Genomic DNA, 22,118 nt, shown 5'->3' on the forward strand with positions numbered 1-22,118 from the left:
TCTCGAGTCCACAATGTGATGATGTGCATGGGTTGAAAGTTAGGGTAAGTTTAGTGTCCTAGTTTGTAAGCAAACTAGGTCTTTAGCATTTCTCATGTGTGAGTGTGAATAAGTAGAAGAGTGAAAAGTATCTCATGGCGTTTCGTATTTTATAAAAAATTGTTTTCAAAAAATTTCTTCCTTATTCCATAATGTCATAGATGAAACAATAAGACACTTGTAAGTTTATAATGATTTATTTTAATAAGGCGCTTATAAATTTTACTCGTACTTTTTTAAAGAGTTTAATAATTTTGATAATTTTGATCTTTTGGATTGAATTACCCTTCATATTAATATATAACCTAATCAGCTCTACTCTACCTTCTTCACCTTGAGCTCTCATATGCATAATAGACTCCACGAACTTGACCATCTCCTGTACTAATTCGACTAGGAGTGGGCGTGGGTCGGGTCGGACCCATATCGGCCAAACAACCGACCCGATCCAACTAACTGACTTGACCATTTTTCACAACCAACATCTGACCCAATCATTGTGAGTAGGTTGCCGATAAGGTCGATATAGGTGGGTCGGTTGAAATTATTAGACCAACATTTGATCAATTTTAAAACCAACATCCAAATCAACTTTGATGAGTCGATTGGTATTATCAGCCCAACTTAGTGGGTCAGTTGCTAGTAAAATTATTGGCTGGCCGATAATGGGTCGGTTGGCTGGTAATGGCCGGTAAAACCGACCCACGCCCACCACTGTTCGACTAATAATTCAGTCATTTTTTAGCTGATAAGGGTAGTTTAGACATTGTGTTGTTCAAGGCAACCCTTGTTTGCGATACTACCGCCTGATCCCATTTCAAAAACATTCAAATGCGAACGGCAGTGAAATCTTAACCTTACCCAACCCAACAACCGATGAACCCAGTAGCCCTTGAAATAACCAAATAAAATAATTTAAAAAAACCAAAAATAAAAGTAAAAATTTTAAAACCAACTATTTTTTCGATTTAATAATTTAAAATTTGAATCCTCTTTCTTAAAGAAGAATATCAAATATTGTTGTCTCTGAGTTCCTTGTTTGTGGATCATCCATCTTCCTGCTCGTTGAAGCATTGAAGCAACGGCTGGGATTACACTGCTAAGCTTTGAATGCAATTCATGGTCCCACACAACACTTTCTGAACTCTCTTCTCTCTCTTCCTCCGATTCTTCTTCTACTTCTTCAAATGGTTTCCAAGAGACAGGGTTAGTCTTCATTTCTTATGAAAAACTACTGCTGCAGCGAAAACTACAACCCCATCTAATACAGCATTTCCCAGCCTTTGGTTTTAGTCCCCCATCAACTTGTTTTTCATGGGTTGTTTTTTCTTTTCGCATTTGGGTACTAGAATGTGTGCTTGATTTGTTTTCTTGGTGATTTCTTTTGTGGGTTTTTGGAGAAATAGAGCTCGGGCACCAAAATATAACATTTTCAAGACGGGTTTCTTGAGTTGGGTTATTGGGTTATAGAAGGTGTTCTTGAGAGATTGTTCCTTTTTGGTGTGTTTTTAGGAAAACTAGTGCTGGTGATGAAGTGGGTGTGAAAAAGTGGCAACTTTTTGTGTGGAAAAATGATGGGTACGGCGAGTAATGGGAGATTCCGGCAAGCGTTTTCAGTGGTAAATGGGGGACATGACTTGGGTCCAAATAGTGCTCCGGGGAGTAATGCGGGTTCGGAGAACGGTGGCATGGAGTTTACCAGAGAGGATGTTGAAGCATTGTTGAATGAGAAACCCAAAAGGAAGGACAGATTCAATCTCAAGGTCAGTGAGTTTTTATTTTTGAATAATTGGTATTTACGTTTTGTTTAGATTAGTTTAGCTGAAATGGGTTTTGCGTAATTTTCTATTTCATCAAAGTTAATTGTAATTGATTTTCTAGGAAAAATGTGACATTTTGACGGATTATATTAAAAGGCTGAAACTTTGCATAAGATGGTTCCAAGAGCTCGAGGGAAGTTACTTATTTGAGTACGAGAAGTTACAGAATAGTTTGGAAGTGTCCGAGCTGCAACGCAGTGAATTGGGTATGAGTAATAATATCTTTTGTGTGTTTGAATTCTCAATGAAGTTGTTTAAAGAAGTAATTATATATGTTTGATTATAGAGGTCTTACTGAAAAACAAGGAAGAAGAATTGAATTCAATTATTGCGGAGCTCAGAAAAAACTATGCTTCTTTACAAGAGAAGTTTGCCAAAGAGGAATTGGATAAGATGGTAAGTGGGGTGGGTTGGATATCCATTGTGGCTGAGTTTAGTTGATTGTTGTAGACTATTTAAATTCTTTAATATGACAATCAGGCTGCAATGGAATCTCTCACTAGAGAAAGAGAGGCTAGACTTGAAATTGAGCGATCGCAAAATTCCCTCTCGGATGAGCTTGGGAGAGTTCAAAGAGAGCTCTCAAGTGCTAATCAGAAGGTAAAGTTGAATATGCATTCTTTTTCTGCCTTTTTTTCCTCCATTATTGATAAGTATAGAATATCCTTAGAAATGTTTTAATTTGATTTCTTTTTTGGGGGAACTATGCAGATAACTTCACTTAATGATATGTACAAACGATTGCAAGATTATATTGCAAGCTTGCAACAATACAATAGTAAACTGCACATGGACCTCTCTACAGTTGAGGAAGACCTTAAGCGTATAGAGAAGGAAAAGGCTAGTATGGTAGAGAACCTAAGCATGTTAAGGGGTCAACTTTCAGTATCCAGAGTGAGTTTCTTAGTGTGCGCTATTTCTAATGGCATAAGATAGTTTCCTTATGATGTGTTTATAAATGCTGACTTCTGTGTTCTCTTAAAAGGGTATGTTTTAATAGTTCTCATTATACTTCTATATTCCTAGGGCGTTGTTAAGAGTAAGTTGTATGATTCACAATATGATCAAATATTCTTGGAAAAGTTACTACCATATTCTGTTGGCAGATTTTTGAAATATCACTGAGTGATATATTTGGTAGGCTGACAGCAGGAAGCTTGAAAACTATTACTAGACTTGTAGATTTCTTATATTTGTATAAGGACAACATTTTATTCAAGATGAATTTGATTTAAATCAATCTTTCTAAATGGTTGAGAGAAGCTTGTATTGTTGTCAAAGGTGCTAATTGGTTGCACTTGAAACTGAAGACTTGATATCTTCTTATCCAAAAAAAAAAAAAAAAGATCTGATATCATGTCCCCTTTAGATTGCATCCTGCCTTCATGAGGGATTGTGTTATGAATGGGAGAGGGATATCTCCCTTTATGTTGCAGATATGCCATAATGAACCTTTCAGGGATCAATAAAGGAAAGTTATTTTGTGGTCCTTAGGATCTTGATATCATAATTACTGGCTATATTGTTTAGAAATTTTTACATAAAAAGATTTTTAGAAAATGGTCTTGTTATATATATATAAAAGAATAGTTCTTATTGTTTATAGTCATGAGGGTTTTTCAGATGCGTATAAGAAATGGGTCAAATAATATGTAATTTAAAGTTGAGTTTCTCCCTGTGTTCTCTTTTAGTATTTCCTTTAGAAAATGAACTGTTACAAACTTGTATCCAATGGATGACATGCAGCAATCTCAAGATGATGCTATGAAGCAGAGGGATGCTTTGGTCAATGAAGTTGCAGGCCTTAGGATGGAGTTGCAGCAAGTGAGAGATGATCGTGATAGACATCAACTCAAAGTGCAGACTCTGACAGCTGAATATACAAAGTATAAAGAGTCCACCGAAAACGCTTGTTCTGAGTTGGATAACCTTACATCAAAAAATGAGGAACTGGAGGTTGCTTATAAAATTCTTTTCTTTTTCTTCTGTAGTTTTTGTTTCTAATAACTTTTGATATCTTTTGTTTTTTCGATGAGAGCTTTTGTTCTCATTTATTAATATATTATGATGCTGGGTAATTTTCAGGCAAGATGTCTGTCGCAAAGTAACCAGATAAGTACATTGAAGGACCAACTGTCGACTGCAGAGAAGAAACTGCAGGTGATAATATCTGGCTGTTTTGTGTTGCATGAACTATGTGCAACATTTGGGTTATGTACATTTGTGGTTTTGGATTGCAATGGTTGAACCACTTTCTGATCATGTTGGTAAATTTGTTAAGTAAAATTAAGTTCTGTTTTTAGATGTCCGACTTATCCAAACTGGAAACAAGAACAGAGTATGAAGGGCAAAAGAAACTTATAAGTGAGTTACAAACTCGCCTGGCAGATGCAGAGTTTAAACTTATTGAAGGAGAGATGCTGCGTAAAAAGTTGCACAATACCATCTTGGTAACTCCTTTTCCATTGATTTTATCAGCTACATTTTTTTTTTTAACAGTTTACCCCTTACTAAATTCTCTCATGCTATAGGAACTAAAAGGGAACATCCGCGTATTCTGTAGAGTACGACCTTTGTTGGCTGATGATGGTTCTAGCACAGAAGGGAAGGTTATCTCTTATCCAACATCAATGGATGCTCTTGGACGTGGCATTGATGTAGTGCAAAGTGGTACATTACTTGGAAGACAATAGTAGAAAATAAGTCTTTCTCTTGCATGCTGTCCTATTCTTTGTGTTATTCAAACTCACATAATGTTTGTATTTGTCATCAGGGCAAAAACATTCTTTCACATTTGACAAAGTTTTTGCGCCTGATGTACCTCAAGAAGATGTTTTTGAAGACATTTCACAGCTTGTACAAAGTGCTCTTGATGGTTATAAGGTGATTAAAAGCTCATTCTCTTGTTAAAGTTACTATTTGCATTCATGCCAAGCAGTGCCTTTAATATGTCTAATTAAATTTATTTTTCCTTTCAAAGTTGTCTTGTTAGTTTTGGTGGAAAGCCTAGTTCATAATACCCTTTAACCTCTATTTGCGTTTTCTACTATATGCTTTGTATGTCATCTGCAGAATTTTAATCAGATAAATATGTGAAGGTGCTCAGAATTCATATCTTTCTTGTACTTTGTTATAATGATTAGCACTTTTCTTTGTTATTGAGTTGATAACTTGATATATGCATGCGTATAAGTATGCATGTATATATGTCTGTTGTATTTGGTTAGGAATTTGGTAAGTTACATATTTTTTTGTATTCACTTTACTATGTTAGTCTTATACCCCTGGATATCACTGTCATTATACACATGTAACCAGGTGATGGTGGCTTCTTGTTTCAGGTTTGCATTTTTGCATATGGTCAAACAGGATCAGGCAAAACCTACACCATGATGGGTAACCCTGGAGATCCAGAGCAAAAAGGGTTGATACCCCGTTCGTTAGAACAAATTTTTAAAACCAGACAATCTCTTCGACCACAAGGTTGGAAATACGAAATGCAAGTGAGTGGAATCTCTCTCTCTCTCTCTCTCTCTCACACACACACACACACATGGGCATCGTGTGTATTCTCCTATATGAATGAAAGTATGAATGATGTTTTCTCCTATATGTATTCTCTTATATCTAAATTTCTTTTTTTTTTTTCACAAATATATGTAGGTATCAATGTTGGAAATATACAATGAAACTATTCGTGATTTGTTATCAACAAATCGATCATCTTCAGACATGTTACGAACAGAAAATGGTACTGCTGGAAAGCTTTATACAATCAAACATGATGCAAATGGAAACACTCATGTCTCTGATCTTACCATTGTGGATGTGCGTAGTGCTAAGGAGGTCTCATTTCTCTTAGACCGGGCTGCACATAGCAGGTTGCCAAATCTAAATCCTAATTGTTATTCCCCCTAATCACGCTTTGTTCTCTTTTTTTCTAGTTTTTTGTTAGAATTGGGTCGTCCATAAGACTTTAACAGATTACTATTCCTCCCATGCTTGTTATGTCTTATATTACTACCCCTTTTTTTTTTTTTTTTTGTGTGTGTGAATGATGGTATATCCTTTTGAACTTTCCCTAATGGTGCTAATGATTAAGGATTATAATTCTAACACAATGAAAGTGAAATTGTTGATTTATTTAAAGGAAGAAGATTGGTATTGAAAGAAAGGTGCTTAATTGATCTACATAGATTACAAATGATGTTTTTAATTTTCTGTCAAGGTTTATTTTGACTCATGTTTTCCTTATTGTCTATCTTGTACTTGATTCCTTTCAGATCTGTAGGCAAGACTCAAATGAATGAGCAATCATCAAGAAGCCATTTTGTTTTCACCCTACGCATATCTGGTGTAAATGAGGTAGAAACACCCCTTCTCTCTATAAATACTCTACTGTATTCATACAGAAATGTTTTTATTTTTTATTTTTGCATTATTGTGCTTATTTTCTTAATTTACCTTTTCATCTTAGAGCACTGAACAACAAGTACAAGGTGTCCTGAATCTTATTGATCTTGCTGGGAGTGAACGCCTTTCTAAGAGTGGGTCAACTGGGGACCGACTGAAAGAAACTCAAGTAATTTATGAAAACCTTCATCTTATCTCGTTTGTTTATATGTTTCTCATCTCTCTCTCTCTCTCTTGGTAATCATATGCTTTTGTTTTTAAATTGTGACTCAGGCCATCAATAAAAGTCTGTCATCTTTAAGTGACGTTATATTTGCCTTGGCAAAGAAGGAGGACCACGTACCATTTAGGAACTCAAAGCTTACATATCTTCTTCAGGTTGTTGTTTACTTGTTTGAGTGATATATAAAAATGCTTCTAAGTATAGTTTTGGAACATTTCATCCATCCCATATCTTCTTCTAAAAAGGCTTGGAATGTCCACTCATAAGAAGTTTCTATAGTTAATCACACTTAAATGGTGAAAAACATTTAAAGCTTTTAGCTTATTGTGGTTGCCTTTTAACTACATTATCTGGTGGTTGTTTTTGTTTTTTTGTTTTGAGATTATTTATGAAATACTAAATCCTTCAAATTTTATTTTGACCAGCCATGTCTAGGAGGAGACTCCAAGACGTTGATGGTCGTAAACATTTCTCCTGATCCCTCCTCAGCGGGTGAATCACTCTGCTCACTTCGGTTTGCTGCCCGGGTAAATGCTTGTGATATTGGGGTTCCACGGCGTCAAACCAACATGCGGCCTTCAGATTCACGCTTGAGCTATGGTTGATCTTTGGTCGAAGAATATATATATATTTTTTTCCTTTTTCCACTTTAAAGGAATCAATGGGCTTGTACCTGCGTCACTAGTATCATAAAGAGAAATTTGAGAGTGGTTCTAACATAGGCTTATTTGTATAGTGAAGGAATAGTGTATCTGTATCAGTTACAGTGAGAGGGTTTCTATTCTAACTATTGATTTTTCCGAGCTTGATTTCTCAATAACTCTTTCCTCTGCAATCTTCCAAAGTAATGCTTTTGATTGCTTCTTTTATGTAGTTTAAGTAAAAGCAACTAGAAAGCTAAATCTGCTTTTGACTTTGCAAATTAAATCTGACAGAGTGAACTTTGAAACTGATGTAAATAAATGTGCAGTTCGACTAAAATTTGCTTTTATCAGATGAACAGATTTAGAGATTCATGCCATTCGATCCATGACCTCTTGGAGAACAACTGTTGTGTCTTGATAATATGTTTCAGTCTGAGACAGGTTGCGTTGCTTCACTGCATCATCAAGCTGTTGACAAATTGGAAAAAGAATGCAACAGTACTTAGACAGCTGCAAAGAACATGAAAGAGAGATTGTGTTCATTTTGATGTTACCTTTTCGACAGTGTCAAACAATCTGTTGGCAAGGTCAGTGAGAGGTTGCTTCTCATCGACTGGTGCTGCAGAGATAACTTGGTCGAAATCAAAGTACATGAATGTGGATTTTAGTCCCAGATACTTCTGGACATAGTTCAGTGTATCTTGAGCAATCAAATCCGCCATTGCCAAGAGATCAAAAGCATATTTCTTCAGCCTAAACTTCCTCCCTTTGGTTCCAATGTTTGCCATGTAGAGTCCCCTTTTCAGAAAAGAACGAGTCCCCGTCTTCTCATTTGCAATTTCTGCAGCAAAAACATGAGTGCGAGCAAATAATAGTTTGGTTGAGTCTTGGAAACAATTTAAGGCCTGAAGCTGCAAATGTTGTACACCAAATTGCTCAGTAGAAAAACTTACTGTTTTCAGCAGAAGGCACAGGCAGAGGGCCATCGAGCCAGAACCCATTGTTGCCCTCAGCAAGAGAGACTTCATTGCAGGAGTTCCCAACAAGTGCAATAGAGGCAAGGCCTAATGCTAGTCTTCTTGTAGTTTGTAGTGGTTGTTCTTGAAGATCATCTTTTTTCTTGTTTATAAATCCAATAATGCTCGGTCTCTTTCGGGTTCTTTGAATGCTTGGAAGCCTTGGTATGACTGGCAGTGTTTCAGAGACTCCATTTAAGTTTGCCAAATGAGCCATGGAAGAAGAATTGGCTGAGGAAGTGGAAGTCCTGAGAAAACAGGAGTGGGTTGGCAAGAATCAGTTATATCCGTTTGAAATGTGTAGGCTGCCACTGACCACCAGAAGGATATCCTCACAAGGGTTAGTTTGGTCATTATACAAGGCCCATGCATATATGCATCGGCCCACATGTTGTCATTTTCAAAGCCCATTGGATCTGTCAAAATTGAAAGCCTGTCAAAAATTCAGAATCATTTTTTTTCAATGCGTTATAATTTGACACAGACATGGTGGGCTACACAGGCAAGTTGCTATGACTTGTGTGCCAATAACAGGACATATGGGGTCTGGAAGGAATGAAGGATATGGTTTGGTTCAACTTGAAATGGGTAGTTCCAGAAAACAGAAATACCACTGAGAAAGAGAACTTATTCCATCCTTCCAATCTGGACTATAAACAATTCCTGGGTTCCTATTTATGTTAGCCATGATATATAATATATAGCACATAATGGAAGAGCGTGAAAGGTAGAAATTGAAGTGGAGATGGTTTCCAACACCCAATACTACTATTAAAGTTTTATATCAATAGTGTGTGATGTAATATAATATTTTCTTATCAGATGGTCTAATAACATAACAATATTATGTTGCTATATAGGAAATACTACACATTTAGTTAAAGGTCAACATAAAAATTTTAAATGTGCGCTTGAAGCCTCATGATAATATATATATCGTGGAACCGTATATAGAATTGGATAAAGCAAGATCTTATGCAACAAAAATTAAGTACTATGCAGCTAATTAAGAGTGGATCCTCTGCTTATCAGTTCCCATCCTATCCTATAATCAATGGCATAACAAAATTAATTATAGGCTAGAAATATGAGAATAAATTAAACAAGCTATACCAATCCCTGTAGAGTGAGTAGTCAGCCCAAACCTCTATATAAGTGGCACACCATCTTCCACTGCAACATAAAAGGAGGAGGAGCTATAATATATATAGGAGCAAGATATGAATGTGCATGAGCAGCAGCAGCAGCAGCTCAACAAGTCCAGGGTTGTCAAAGTGTATTCAGAAGAACTATGGGATTTCTTTATCACCCAAGCCACCAATCAAGGCTGCCCAGTGAGTTTTTTTGTTGTTGTGTTTGTTAATTTGCTTCCTCAACATATATTGCAATTTTGGGAACTCTATTATTTATGTACCTAAAGTGATCAATATGGAACTCAATCTGAAATTCAAAACCTTTGGTTTATTAAAGTAACAGCATGCATGCATGTGAAATTTATGTGTAATTGGTTGTTTAACTTAATTGCAGGTTGTGGTGCATTTTACTGCTGCCTGGTGCATGCCCTCTGTGGCCATGAATCCATTCTTTGAGGAATTGGCCTTAACATACCAAGATATTCTCTTTCTCTTGGTGGATGTTGATGAGGTTAAGGTATATGCTTCTTTTGGAACACTAATTAATTTATATAGTTCAATATGAGGTCATAGGTCTCATAGGTCTGAGGAGTACTCCATTGCCTATGTAACATACTCTCTTCATGTAGTGGCACCATTAGAAAATAATTTGGATATACCATATGTCTATGCCTGTTTTCAAAGTTTAATATCGTTTCTTTTTTAGAGAAGCATATTATAATCTTGGTGGGGAATTAAATTAAAATTCTCCACTCCTACAATTAAGGGTTCAAACTCTGATCTGGTGTCAGTGTGTCACATGACTTATTGTTTTCTATATATTACTATGTCATGGAACACAAGGCTATAGTTTATTTGAAAAGGCTATCTCAAAAGTTATTTTCGTTGGAAACTGGCAAGCATAATTAATGAAACATAATGTAAAGGAAAAAAAAAAAACCACCAATACAAATATCAACAACTGCAGACTGCAGTATACACAGGTTCTAGTAACAGGGGATTATATAACTCCCCTCTCTCACAACATGCATGTAGCGCATAGCATTGAGGCATATTATGAGAATATAAGGATTATATATATATATATATATATATAACTCTCACATACAAAATTTTTCAGAACATGTACAAAATAACTTTATAATTTGTGATAGAAAACCATCTTATGGTTTCAAGCTATTCTGGCAATCTGGCTGCTCTGCATATGCAATTGGGTATTTCAAATTTGTTGGCATATCTCTATCAATCTGAATACAAATGTAACGTAATATGTTTATTTTCAGTTATTCATTAATTATACTTGATTTGATGTGCATGATGTGAATGTCTAATTACAAGGGGGTCGCCTTGAAGATGGAAATAAAAGCCATGCCCACATTCCTAATGATGAAGGAAGGAGGCTCAGTTGATGAGAAGCTTGTGGGTGCTAATCCAGATGCCATAAGGAATAGGATCAACCATTTTATTCACTCCATGGGTTCATGCAACAAAACTAGTTAAATTGCATGCGGATTAATGCCAATTTTACATAATTAAGACTATAAACATCTTCATGGTAAATAAAACATGGAATGAAATTACTGCATATGAAGGCTAGCATGCCTTTCAAGTAATTGGAATTTCAGCTGTTTGCTAGCTTTAATTGAAGATAGTCTATTTTCTTTCCACAAATTATGTAGCAATTGATGTTACGAGTAAGAGTAAACTATAAATGGGTGTTCTAGAAGAGTGAAGATTTATGTTGCTGAAAGCAGTTTAACAAATTAATCACTAACAAAAAGTCTCAAAAGCACGGTTGGGCAGTTGATGGCCTCTTTCACAAGCCCTTGAGTATTAGAATCTTGACCAGCTTGGCTGCAATCAAACTCGAAATTTCGTAAGAATAATCTTATTGCAAATGGGATAATAAAAGAAGAATGTTGTAGTTGTCATCCACTTTGATTCTTTTTCATTTGAAAAAAGCAACCAATCATATTTTGTAGCGAGAAGCTGCGCATTGATAAAGAGATTTTTCACTTGTTCTGATACTGCATATCTAATATTGTAAGTTTGTTTGGACTGCAGATCAAAGAACTTGAACTTGATCGATTGCGTTCGGATCGTCTCTATGGCACAAACCATGTGAAGCTAGGTTTGGTTTGTTTGCACGCAATAGAGCCCCATCCAGCAGAACACCTTGCCAATTCTTGCATACCGCACCAAAGCGAAAAAGATCAAAATATGGGAGATGTTCAGAGACTTTGATCAAGATATCAACTAAAAGATCAGACCATGACTACAGGGCCGGTCCGAGGATTTAGGTGGCCCTCCACAAGAAAAGAATTTGAGGCTCTTTCCCCCTTTAATAACTAAAATTAATTGACCAAAAAATCAATAAGCAATTTCTAACTTGATACCCATCAATTTAGTAAGAGAAATTTAAAAAATAGAACTAATTTGAATTAATTAAGAATATTTAAGTATACAAAAGCTGGAGTCAGTTTTAAAGATAACTAATATATGTAGCAAGTTTTAGGCTGCAAGTAGCAAACTTTAGGCGGCAAGTAGCAAGCTTCTTAGCAATCTATATTCCAAATTCTCTACTAACAAACCTTTGTTACTAAATTAGAGAGCTTCATTACTCCTTGATATTAATTAAAGGAGGAAAAATATAAAGCAACTAAGAGGAATAGTTGAATGGATAAATGAGGCCCTAAACTATGAGACTGAGAGTGATGAAAAAGAATGAATAGTTGACAAAGAATAGTTAGAGAAAGAAGATGATTAGAGGAATAGTCAATGAATGAATGAGATTTAGACTAAAAGTAGGAATAGTCAAAAAGTTTTTTTTTAATTAAGAAGCCCAACTTAGAAGTTGGAGGCCCTTTAGGTGGGCCCTAGGCGGTCGCCCAGCTCGCCTACCCTCAGAGCCGGCCCTGCATGACTATTGATTCGATATAATTGTATGTTTTATATCTTCGACATCCAAGCACACACATGGTGTGATTCTCTATTTGTCTTTCCACAAATTATGTAGCAATTGATGGGTGTTGCTAGACAAATTAATGAAGATTTTATGTTACTGAAAGCACAAAACTCTAACAAAAAGTCTGAAAACACAGTTCATATGGCCTCCTCATGAGCCCTTGAGCATTAGAATCTTGATCTGCATGCATGGCTGCAATGAAAAATAAACAAGGTTATAAATTAAACTCAATAGATAGCATGTATATTAAACTAGAGATATATAAATAATTAAGAATGTTCTAATTAACTGGTTAATAAGTTAATACAAAACTAATCACCATGTTGGGCCTATCGCACAATTTAATTTTAAAATCCAAACCGTCCATTTTTTAAGCCCTATTTTAAAGATTTTATTTGAAAAAAAAAAATCTCCAAAATCAGAAGTCACTTAGTCATTTAATTATAATAAAAACTACTTAAATGCTTTTATCGAAAATAATGATCGTCTATTTATTTGATCACAATTAAATGACTAAATGATTTCTGATTTAGTTGATTTTTTACAATGATCTTTGAAATATGACCTAAAAAATAGACGATTCAGATTATGAGATTAGTTATGTGGGGGTCCAAAAACATAGTTAGCTTAATATAAACTTGCTAAATAGTTAGTTTTAGAGCACTCCTCTATAAATAATAACTAGGGATAAATAACTGATTGACTACAATTACCAATGGACTTGGATCAATCCAAGTTCTGTACGTAGTTGGTTTCAACGATAAATTTGATGACTCTCTCCACTCGCCTTCAATTTCGCAATTAGCATAAGACTTGTAGACTAATCTGAGCCCAATATAATGGAATATCATGTTTGCCAATTCACTGGCCTCCCCAACTTAGCTCGCAATAGATGATGAGCCACACAGAAGCAATACTTGTTTCCCCAAACTTCCGAACTCTTGTTGAAGCTTTTTGTGATCCATCAAACTCGTAAACATTGAAATTATAAACGCATTGCTCATCACTATAACCAACTACCAATTAGATCAGACTCAACCAGGTAACACTCGATGTTCCACTGGTCTTAGTTTTATGGAAGGGTACGTAACAGTCCATTATGGTCAACTCTTTAAGTTCAACACTGAAACTACCCAATCTAATGAATCCCAACCCTTATTATATAGAAAATCTCATCCACATAGGCCACGTCCAAAACTTTACCATACCAAAAGTTTTATGAGTGCTACTACTACTACTACTACTCTATCTTATATACCCGAGGTCTCCTGTGCCTAGGGTGTAGTTGCCCTAGGCACTTGTTGTAGTTTGTTATAGGTAGGGGTTATTTCGACCACCATAAATTACTGAGTTGACCACCATAAAATATTTTTTTCCACATTCTTTGACAGGACCGCCCCCGGATTCCACCCTAAAACCCGGAGGGATCCAAATTCAAGGAAAATCCTACGAAAATTCGGCAAAACCTCCCCTGAAAATGGACTAACCCAGAAATTTCAAAACTTGTTAAAAAACACTTCTAAACAGCAACCACCTCTACCACAACCAAAAAGGGTCTCAGACCCAACAATTTCACAGAGAAACCAACTTAATATTGTAGAGTGGTTATCAGAGCTGCTATTCTATTACAAGGAATTTCTACAAAAATTTAAATGGCGCCTACAGGGTCCGAGTAGGAAGATGAACGCAAATGCCTCGACGTTATCAGCTCGACCTCCACCAAAGCTACTACCTGGGGGACAATTTAAGACAAAACAAGGTAAAACGTGAGATAAACTCAGTGAGTGGACAGTTTAATAGAAACGAAAATAAAAGTAAACTTTCTGTTTCAGAAAATTCTTCAAAACCACATTTAGCTCCAAGACCTCACGTCACTCTTTGAAATCCCCCAGTTTAAAACCATAAAGTTTATTTAAACTTAAGAAATTCCATAAAACAATATATATTTTCTCAAGATAACAATTTCTTAAAACAGACGAACCGTAAAACATCGTAACAACAACCTTGATAGATTTCAAAAGAATCCCTCACTTAAAATCATATTTAATAATCTCTGAAAATAACCAAATTCATTTTCCACCATACTATATACCCTGAATAACCTGGCTATACACCTGTGCGGAATTCCTGCATCGCACAGGCAGGCAATATCCTGGCCATACACACGCGTGGAATGAATTCAACACGTGCAGGCAATATCCTGGCCATACACACGTGTGAATAAAATCAGCACGTGCAGGCAATCCTGGTCGTACATGCACGCAGAGCAGCCCCCAAAGGGCGAAGCATCCCGACACACGGCCCAAAGCCTATATGTGTGCCGTGATGGGTCCCAAAGATCTATGTATCTGATAATCTGGAGGGTACTGCAAAGGGTGGTTTGAAAACCATTTTTTTCATAAACCAAATAATAGATCATTTTCCGAAAGAAACTTTAAATCCATAAGCCAATATATGAAATTCGAATCAAATTCAATATACAGGGACCGAAATAATACTTTTCGACAAAAATGAAATATTAAATAAACCTTGTACATAAAATGAGAAACCAAATTTCTTTCCTAAGCCCAACAACTCGCTAAAACTAATATGAAAATATATGGTTTTAAAACTTATTTATGAACACATTTGAAATTCGAAATTTATCGCCATTGATCAAATCCCAAATTAAAATCAACATCGCAGAATGATTAAAATGATACGATTTTCATAACTTATTAAGGATTAAATAACCAACTCAAAGATTTTTATTTCTCAAACAATAATTAGAAAACAAGTATAAATTAAATTATAAACTTCCATAAACATTTTCAAAAATAAAAGTCCACTCACAGTGATAGCCCTAGCTTCGATCCTCCGCCGGATCGTCACGAGCCACGGTCGTCTCGCCTATAAAATAAACAATAAAAATAAAATCAGCCTCAACTCGACCACATTAAAGGTGTGTGTACGATACACCCGTCTCTCATCCAATACAACGATTTACAACGCTACAATTAAACTCACAAACACCTCCTCAAACATCCAAAGCTTCTCGGAACTAACCAACGTCACCCAACCATTCAAACAAATCCTAAACTTAAAAGAAAATCTGCACAAGACTTATTTCGGTCGAAAAGCTCGTTTTAGAGAAATTTGTTATCGACCAAGTCTCACATTTCCGCTCCAAAAAAGTATCGGCTTCTCCAACCACACTCTACATACCCAAAACCAATCACCCACTCAAAATATTACCAGAAATAAATCCCAAAATCACAAAAAGGCAGTGGGGGTTCAAAATTTCGATGATTGCCGCTCAAGAAGCTGGTTCAAGACCAAAATTTGCCAAAATTATCAAAATTTCTCCAACCCATTCAATTTTTGTATCCTAAACATTAATTGAACTTCCTAATATTGCAATTATATCCAGATAAACAACAATAATCTCCCCCAATCCGAAAACCCCAAAGAAATCCTGAAATGACATAAATTTCCCAAATTCAATCTTCAACAATTTCTCAATTTCAGACAATCAAGCCACAAGAGAATGAGAGCCTACTAAGAAGGGAAGAAACCCACCTAAATTCGAGTTGATTGGTGCAGAGGATTGATCGAAATTGATGGAGGAAGGTGCGGCAATTTCTGGGTGTTTCTCCGAACCGGACTTGCGTGCAGAGGCTAGGCTGGGCTGGCTGGAGGAATGGTCTGGGCAGGTGGTCGGTGTCGGCGAGATGGGTGGTGCAGTGGCTCGGGTTGGTGGACGGCGCTGCTGGTGCTAGGTGGCTGCGCACAGGGAAAAGGCAGAGAGAGAGAGTGAGCTCGGGGGGGGGGGGTGGTGGTCGGCGGCTGGGGGTGTTCGCCGGAGGTCGAGGTCGGCAAGGGTGGCCAGCGATGGGAAGTGGGGGTGGCTGGGTGGTGCCGGTGTGCAGGGGTGAGGAGACACTGAGAGAAAGGGGGGTGCGGGGAAAGAGAAATAAAGGGAGAGAGAGAGCGAGAATGTTCTAGAAAAAGAGAGAGAAACCCCTTAAAAATTAGATTTTGAATTTTTTTTTAAAACCTAATTTGTCAATTTTACAAAATTGCCCCTCGCTTCAAACGCCCATATCTCTCAAACCGTAACTCGAAACGACGCGTGCTACGTGTCTATGAAATCGTGGGTTCGAAACCTATCTAACGGAACCAAAGTCAAAATCGAAAGCCCATTTATTTTAAAAATCAACTTTGGATCAATCCCAAATTAAAACAAAAATAAATATTTAAATCAAAACTCTTTTTATTTTTCAAATAAATCTCAAAATCTTTAAAATACAATTCCACGTCTAAAAAATATCTCTTAAAAACATAGTTAAATAAAAATTTAAATTTCTAGTGGAAATTTGGGTCGGGTCGTTACATTCTTCTTATTTTTCCCCTATGCAAACACCCAGACAAAAAAAAAAAGCAACCAACCCACCCCTCCCAACCCAGCCGACCACCACCCTAGCTGCCGCCTGCAAGGTCGCCGGTAGTCCAAACCCCCTATCTCTTCTCATCTCTCTCCTCTTTCTTTCTTCTCTCTCTCTTTCCTATCTCCAAACCCCAGCCAAACCTCAACAGCACCGCACCCAACAACACTGCTCCCAACCTAGCCCACCACTACCCCCAGACTTCGCCGACAAGGTCGCCGGAACCCCCTGCCTCTTCTCCTCTCTCTCTCTCTCTCTCTCTCTCTCTCTCCTCTGTCTTCTCTATTTCTCTTTTCCCTCTCTCCAAACCCCAGCTAAATCAGCCCCCAACACCACCGCACTCAACCGCCACCGCACCTAACGAATCAGAGAAAGGGAAGAGAGAGAAAGGAAGAGGGGAAGGAGAGAGAGATGGAAAGAGATAGAGAGAGAAATGAGGGGAGGTGTCATGGACCGCCGTCAACCTTGCTGACAGAAGCTGAGGGTGGTGGTGAGGTCAGGAGTGAGGGTTGGGAGGGGGTGGCTGTGTGCCTGTGTTGGTGGGGAGAGTTTTTTTTTTTTTCTTTAATTGGTCTAAGGGTAAAATTGGAATAAACTCTAAAATAATGTTGAGGGTGATCAACTCAATCATTTTAGGTGGTCAGATAACCACTGCTTTTGTTATAGGCTCTTTTTGTTTTGTTTTACAGTTTTCCTTCAAGTGGCCCAGGCAGCCCAATAGGCCCAGGCCCATGTCATTGTATTGAGGCCCAAAACCCAGAAAAAGCGTTTACTCAGTCAGGTAGTGTTGGATGAATGACGAAACACACACAAGCACACACCTTCTGTGCCACCAATCCCACATCATCAGGACATAGATTCCCAATTCCCCCCTTTCATACTAAACCCACCAACCCACCCACAAACGGCGAAGCCTTCTTCAATCAGCAACCCCTCTGTTTGGTTCCGAGGATAGCACTAATCCCCAGCCGGGACACCCCCTCATATTTTTTTTTTTTTCCGGCAGCACCCAAACATGGTCTCACCGGAAAGCACCAACTGGTTCTTCGATTATACTGTGATCGACGATATTCAAGTCCCGGATGGGAACTTCCCTATCTCTTCCTCGGGTTTTACTTGGCCCGTTCAGCCCCTCGCCGGCTCCTCCAGCGTCAGGTACTTTAAATTCTTCATTTTTTTTGTACATGTAATTAAATAAATGTGCTCTGTGTATATAATTTGAACCAAATTAGGGTTTTTTTTGTTGCTTTTCAATTTGGGTTTTATTTGGGGTGTTCTGTAGAATTCTCGAACAATTGCGTGCTTTTTCGTTTTAGTGGTTCATGTGTTGGAATTTACTGGTTCAAATTGCTAATTTCAAGCCCTTTTTGTCTCCCCAATATATTAGTTAGGTTTTGAGAATGATTTTGGGGATTTGGTTAATTTGGGTCTATTCAGGACTTGGAAATGTGGGCTAGGAACCTCAATTCAAGCTGTCTATTGATTGAATTGGAATGGCTTAAGTTGGCCTGGCTGCTTTTGTTGGTGGGTTGAGATGCTATGTCTGGATTTCTTAACTATGATAGACATTATAGTACTGTTAGGGCATTATAGGACTGTTGGCCGCAGCTTTGTATTTTAACTGAAAATCACTTTTTTAGTATTTTTGGCTGAGTAAAGAGAAGAAAAGTAATCTTATTTAAAGAAAAAAAAAAAGCCATACATTCCAACAATTTAGAGAATTCCCAGCTGTGACAAACTGCTCGCTATATGATTCGATTGGTAAGAGATTGTGGGATGAGGCGGTACTTGTCCACCCAACTCAATTTTTTCTTGGAAGTCACTGTGAGCATCAACAGATAGTAATTTAGTTCTATCACTTCATTTTTCATTTTTTCTATGTAATTGAGCTTCCTTCGGTGTGTACATCTTTTGGTTGGAGTAGTGTACATAATAGAAAATCTTAGCAAGAACTTTACAATGGACTGGAAGACTTGAGTTATTGGCCCTTGAAAGAAGAAGATGACTTTAGTGGTGTGAATTTTATTTCTAAGGGGTGAAAGCAGTCAGTTCTTATAGCTATGGATAGGGTTCCTGATAAAAGTGCATGCATTCATGCATGCATGCAGACATCTGTCCATCCATGCATTCATCTTGTACTTGCTTTGGGAAATAATATGGTTGTAGTTTCTTTTTGTTGAGGGCTTTTGTGAAACAAGGGTCCGAGAGTTGAAATAGATTAAGAATGTTCTTTACATGTATTTCTGGTTTAATTTATTGTTTAGGGAACAGTTCATGGGTTTGGTTTACCTGTTAGATTCTTTATGTGAGCTTAGGTTAATGAGAAAATGTTTGGCTTAAATTTATGTATGTTCTGGCTGGTTGGAGACAACAAAGAGTGCAGCAAGGTTTTGGGTGTTTGTATTATCATCTGTTTTTAGTGCATAAAGTTATAAGTTTCTTACTTGTTACGAGTGTTTGTATTGTTCATTCATTTTGTAGATTGGGTAACTTTTGTGGTTGCTTACTCACTTTCTTTATTTTGTGGTGACATGATCCGTTCACTAGTGTTGAAATTGATGGCTCATTGGGGGATGTAGAAGTTGTCAAGGAATCTGGCTCAAAAAAGAGGTACAAAACTTGGGACTTTTCTCGCTAAAGATAATCACAATGTGTCACCATTTTAAAATTTCATTCTCACCGACTCTTTTCCGGGCTTTATACCTTATACCTTCATATTTGGCTATGTTTTGAATACCTGTGCTGCTTATGGAAGAGATGATTAATTTGTTTTACAGTAGCCATATTCTAGAATTCTAAATCAAAGTTTAGCATGAGGTCTTCAATCACTAACAAGCATGCTTATTTGCCATCATCATTGTCTATCTTTGGTTAGATGTTGAGCCCCCAAAAAATGAATGAAAAGAAAAAAGTGTCAAGTTTATATGTTCTGTCAAGTGCCTGTGGATTTGGCACAAGATGACATGAATATGGCAAAAACTCAAAAATAAGAACATGACAAGCATGCTTACTAGAATTCTAGCATATTCTAGAATTCTAAATCAAATTTTAGCATGAGGTCTTCAATCACTAACAAGCATGCTTACTTGCCATCATCATCGTCTATCTTTGGTTAGATGTTGAGCCCCCAAAAAATGAATGAAAAGAAAAAAGTGTCAAGTTTATATGTTCTGTCAACTGCCTGTGGATTTGGCACAAGATGACATGAATATGGCAAAAACTCAAAAACAAGAACATGACAAGCATGCGTATTAGAATTCTAGCCATATTCTAGAATTCTAAATCAAATTTTAGCATGAGGTCTTCAATCACTAACAAGCATGCTTACTTGCCATCATCATCATCTATCTTTGGTTAGATGTTGAGCCCCCAAAAAATGAATGAAAAGAAAAAAGTGTCAAGTTTATATGTTCTGTCAACTGCCTGTGGATTTGGCACAAGATGACATGAATATGGCAAAAACTCAAAAACAAGAACATGACATGATACCATGATGTGTCAGTATGGCCTGGTACAAACACAACCCATTTATTAAATGGGTGACATGAGACGAGTGACACTTGTGCTTTATTTTCAGAGGGTTATTTTGTGTCAGTTGCGTCAATTTATGTATCAATTTTGTGCCAATTCTGTGTTGGTTTAATTTCTTTCAATTTCATGTTAAAATATCCTGACATGAACACAACATCTCTTGTCATTTTTGTGTTGTTTCCTGAAATTTTATCATGTTCTTTTCAAAATCACTACCCCTATATATTTACATGTTAGTATTTTGAATTCATCTTATTCCATCTGGTTTCCTCTGTCTGTTGCTTTTTTCTCTTTAGGGGTAGATCTGAATCCTGCAGTGCAACTAGCTCCAAGGCATGTAGGGAGAAGTTGCGGAGGGATAGGCTGAATGACAAGTACTCTTTTCCATTCTCTCTCTCTCTCTCTCTCTCTCTCTCTCTCTCTCTCTCTCTCTCTTCCCTCTCTTTCCCCTCTCTCTCTTCCTCTCCTCTCTCTCTTCCTCTCCTCTCCTCTCTTCGAGGCAGGCTTGTTTTATGCTTGACGTGAACCAATAATAGGTTTCTGGAATTGGGCTCTATATTGGAGCCTGGAAGGCCCCCCAAGACGGACAAGGCTGCTATTTTAGTTGATGCTGTCCGAATGGTGAATCAGTTACGAGGTGAAGCCCAAAAGTTGAAGGACTCAAATTCAAGCCTCCAGGAGAAGATCAAGGAATTGAAGGTAAGCCTTTCTTTCATTTGATTGAAAATTTGAGGACAATTGGTAGTCAAAAGCCTTACATTCTATACGATTCCTACCCTTTATTTTACCTGTTAGCGGCTGATAGGGCTAAGAAACCCAGAAACTTCTGGTGTAAAAATAACTAGGCAACATTTAAAGCTTTTTCCCCCCCTCATGCAGACAGAGAAGAATGAACTTCGTGATGAGAAGCAGAGGCTGAAGTCAGAGAAAGAGAAGTTGGAGCAGCAACTGAAGGCCATGAATGCACAGCCTAGCTTCATGCCTCCCCCTCCGGCAATGCCCGCTGCATTTGCTGCTCAAGGCCAAGCTCATGGCAACAAGTTGATTCCTTTCATAAGCTACCCCCCTCAGGTTGCAATGTGGCAGTTCATGCCTCCTGCCTCGGTGGATACTTCACAGGATCATGTACTCCGCCCACCAGTTGCGTAACTTGGCAATCTAAAATTGATATGGTGATTGGGATTACATTTTGTCCCAAACTAGTGTATTATCTGGTCATTGTTCTTGTCCTTTTGTTTTAAGTTGTTGATGTCTACTAACTGAATTTGGTGGGTGACTTGATTGTTTCTGCAACCTGGGTACTTTTATGAATTAATGCTGGTATTCACATGTAAATGGTAATAAGTTAATTTGGTAACTTATTGTTACCATTTTCTTTTTTGGGTGGGGGGAAGGGGTTGGGCAGTCACCGCCTCAACTTAGGTAAAGCTATGTGAACTTGGGCATTGTAGTTCTGGCCCAAAGAATTTGATTAACTTATGGATTTGTAGAGATTGGTTGGGATTGCCTCTGCAGTTGTGTGCTTGTATAGATAGGTTGGATTAGAATTTTCAAGCAACACGCACAGTTGAAGCATGCTCTAGAATTAATGGTCTTGGTATTGACTGAAAGATCAGCCTGAGTGAATCAATCTATTCTCAGTTGCATCCTTCTTTTTCTCTTTATGAAATTTATTTTGTTTGTTAGTAACCAGACAATTGGATGTTAATGTTGTAGTCTCAAGGCCATTAGCAAGAGATCAAATCCTAAATTAAATGCAATTGTGTGCCCATGCACATGAGAATTAAATTGTTTTTCTAGAAATGAGACATTCACCGAGGACCCATATCCATTCCAAACAGAAATGTTATGCAATTCGAAGACTCTGACTATTCTTTAAGGCTCCACAACCTGCCAAACAACCTTATCTT

The 22,118-nt window shown here is 37.3% G+C and overlaps 3 protein-coding genes, 1 long non-coding RNA gene and 1 pseudogene across 5 annotated transcripts; 3 read left to right on the top strand and 2 right to left on the bottom strand.

The window, feature by feature from the left end:
- The first annotated feature begins 1,056 nt into the window (after nucleotides 1–1,056).
- Nucleotides 1,057–7,291, top strand: ATK3 (kinesin 3). 2 transcript variants are annotated; one of them, XM_086239830.1, is made up of 17 exons: nucleotides 1,057–1,245; nucleotides 1,552–1,802; nucleotides 1,921–2,065; nucleotides 2,146–2,255; nucleotides 2,340–2,459; nucleotides 2,571–2,753; nucleotides 3,606–3,815; nucleotides 3,945–4,019; nucleotides 4,163–4,309; nucleotides 4,391–4,529; nucleotides 4,633–4,742; nucleotides 5,201–5,362; nucleotides 5,523–5,740; nucleotides 6,143–6,224; nucleotides 6,337–6,441; nucleotides 6,546–6,650; nucleotides 6,921–7,291. In XM_086239830.1, exons 2-17 carry the CDS (start codon nucleotides 1,611–1,613, stop codon nucleotides 7,098–7,100), a joined length of 2,283 nt encoding a protein of 760 aa, XP_086095956.1. In that variant the 5' UTR covers nucleotides 1,057–1,245; nucleotides 1,552–1,610; the 3' UTR covers nucleotides 7,101–7,291. The 2 variants fall into 2 exon arrangements, with proteins under 2 accessions (XP_086095956.1, XP_086095948.1); XM_086239822.1 differs by lacking the exon at nucleotides 1,057–1,245 and having other exon boundaries at nucleotides 1,265–1,802.
- A 141-nt stretch (nucleotides 7,292–7,432) lies between these two features.
- On the bottom strand, nucleotides 7,433–8,445 carry PNSL3 (PsbQ-like 1). Its single transcript, XM_086239840.1, has 3 exons — nucleotides 8,093–8,445; nucleotides 7,694–7,980; nucleotides 7,433–7,607 (listed from the first exon to the last, which is right to left on the bottom strand). The coding sequence occupies exons 1-3, from the start codon at nucleotides 8,370–8,372 to the stop codon at nucleotides 7,509–7,511; spliced, it is 666 nt and encodes a 221-aa protein (XP_086095966.1). The 5' UTR covers nucleotides 8,373–8,445; the 3' UTR covers nucleotides 7,433–7,508.
- Nucleotides 8,446–9,375: 930 nt separating this feature from the next.
- LOC147298200 (thioredoxin-like protein CXXS1 pseudogene) lies at nucleotides 9,376–10,788 on the top strand (annotated as a pseudogene).
- Nucleotides 10,789–13,866: 3,078 nt separating this feature from the next.
- Nucleotides 13,867–16,189, bottom strand: LOC147298201 (uncharacterized). Its single transcript, XR_015120075.1, has 3 exons — nucleotides 15,812–16,189; nucleotides 15,086–15,142; nucleotides 13,867–13,985 (listed from the first exon to the last, which is right to left on the bottom strand). It is a non-coding gene; the product is annotated as an uncharacterized LOC147298201 (long non-coding RNA).
- A 1,303-nt stretch (nucleotides 16,190–17,492) lies between these two features.
- Nucleotides 17,493–21,567, top strand: LOC147298202 (transcription factor ILR3-like). Its single transcript, XM_086246563.1, has 5 exons — nucleotides 17,493–17,832; nucleotides 19,225–19,287; nucleotides 20,505–20,582; nucleotides 20,745–20,907; nucleotides 21,088–21,567. The coding sequence occupies exons 1-5, from the start codon at nucleotides 17,693–17,695 to the stop codon at nucleotides 21,355–21,357; spliced, it is 714 nt and encodes a 237-aa protein (XP_086102689.1). The 5' UTR covers nucleotides 17,493–17,692; the 3' UTR covers nucleotides 21,358–21,567.
- The last annotated feature ends 551 nt before the right edge of the window (nucleotides 21,568–22,118 follow it).

This window comes from Dryas octopetala, chromosome 1 (genome assembly GCF_963921425.1).
Source record: "Dryas octopetala chromosome 1, drDryOcto1.1, whole genome shotgun sequence".
Classification (NCBI taxonomy): Eukaryota; Viridiplantae; Streptophyta; class Magnoliopsida; order Rosales; family Rosaceae; genus Dryas; species Dryas octopetala.

Excerpts from the sequence above, each read along its gene's own strand:
- ATK3 (XM_086239830.1), top strand. The coding sequence starts at position 1,611 with ATGATGGGTACGGCGAGTAATGGGAGATTCCGGCAAGCGTTTTCAGTG. Across the intron at positions 6,225-6,336 it reads GCATATCTGGTGTAAATGAG|AGCACTGAACAACAAGTACA; the intron begins GTAGAAACACCC and ends TTTTCATCTTAG. Across the intron at positions 6,442-6,545 it reads ACCGACTGAAAGAAACTCAA|GCCATCAATAAAAGTCTGTC; the intron begins GTAATTTATGAA and ends ATTGTGACTCAG.
- PNSL3 (XM_086239840.1), bottom strand. The coding sequence starts at position 8,372 with ATGGCTCATTTGGCAAACTTAAATGGAGTCTCTGAAACACTGCCAGTC. Across the intron at positions 7,981-8,092 it reads TGTGCCTTCTGCTGAAAACA|AAATTGCAAATGAGAAGACG; the intron begins GTAAGTTTTTCT and ends TTTTTGCTGCAG. Across the intron at positions 7,608-7,693 it reads TGTTTGACACTGTCGAAAAG|CTTGATGATGCAGTGAAGCA; the intron begins GTAACATCAAAA and ends ATTTGTCAACAG.
- LOC147298202 (XM_086246563.1), top strand. The coding sequence starts at position 17,693 with ATGGTCTCACCGGAAAGCACCAACTGGTTCTTCGATTATACTGTGATC. Across the intron at positions 17,833-19,224 it reads GCCGGCTCCTCCAGCGTCAG|TGTTGAAATTGATGGCTCAT; the intron begins GTACTTTAAATT and ends TCCGTTCACTAG. Across the intron at positions 19,288-20,504 it reads GAATCTGGCTCAAAAAAGAG|GGGTAGATCTGAATCCTGCA; the intron begins GTACAAAACTTG and ends TTTTCTCTTTAG.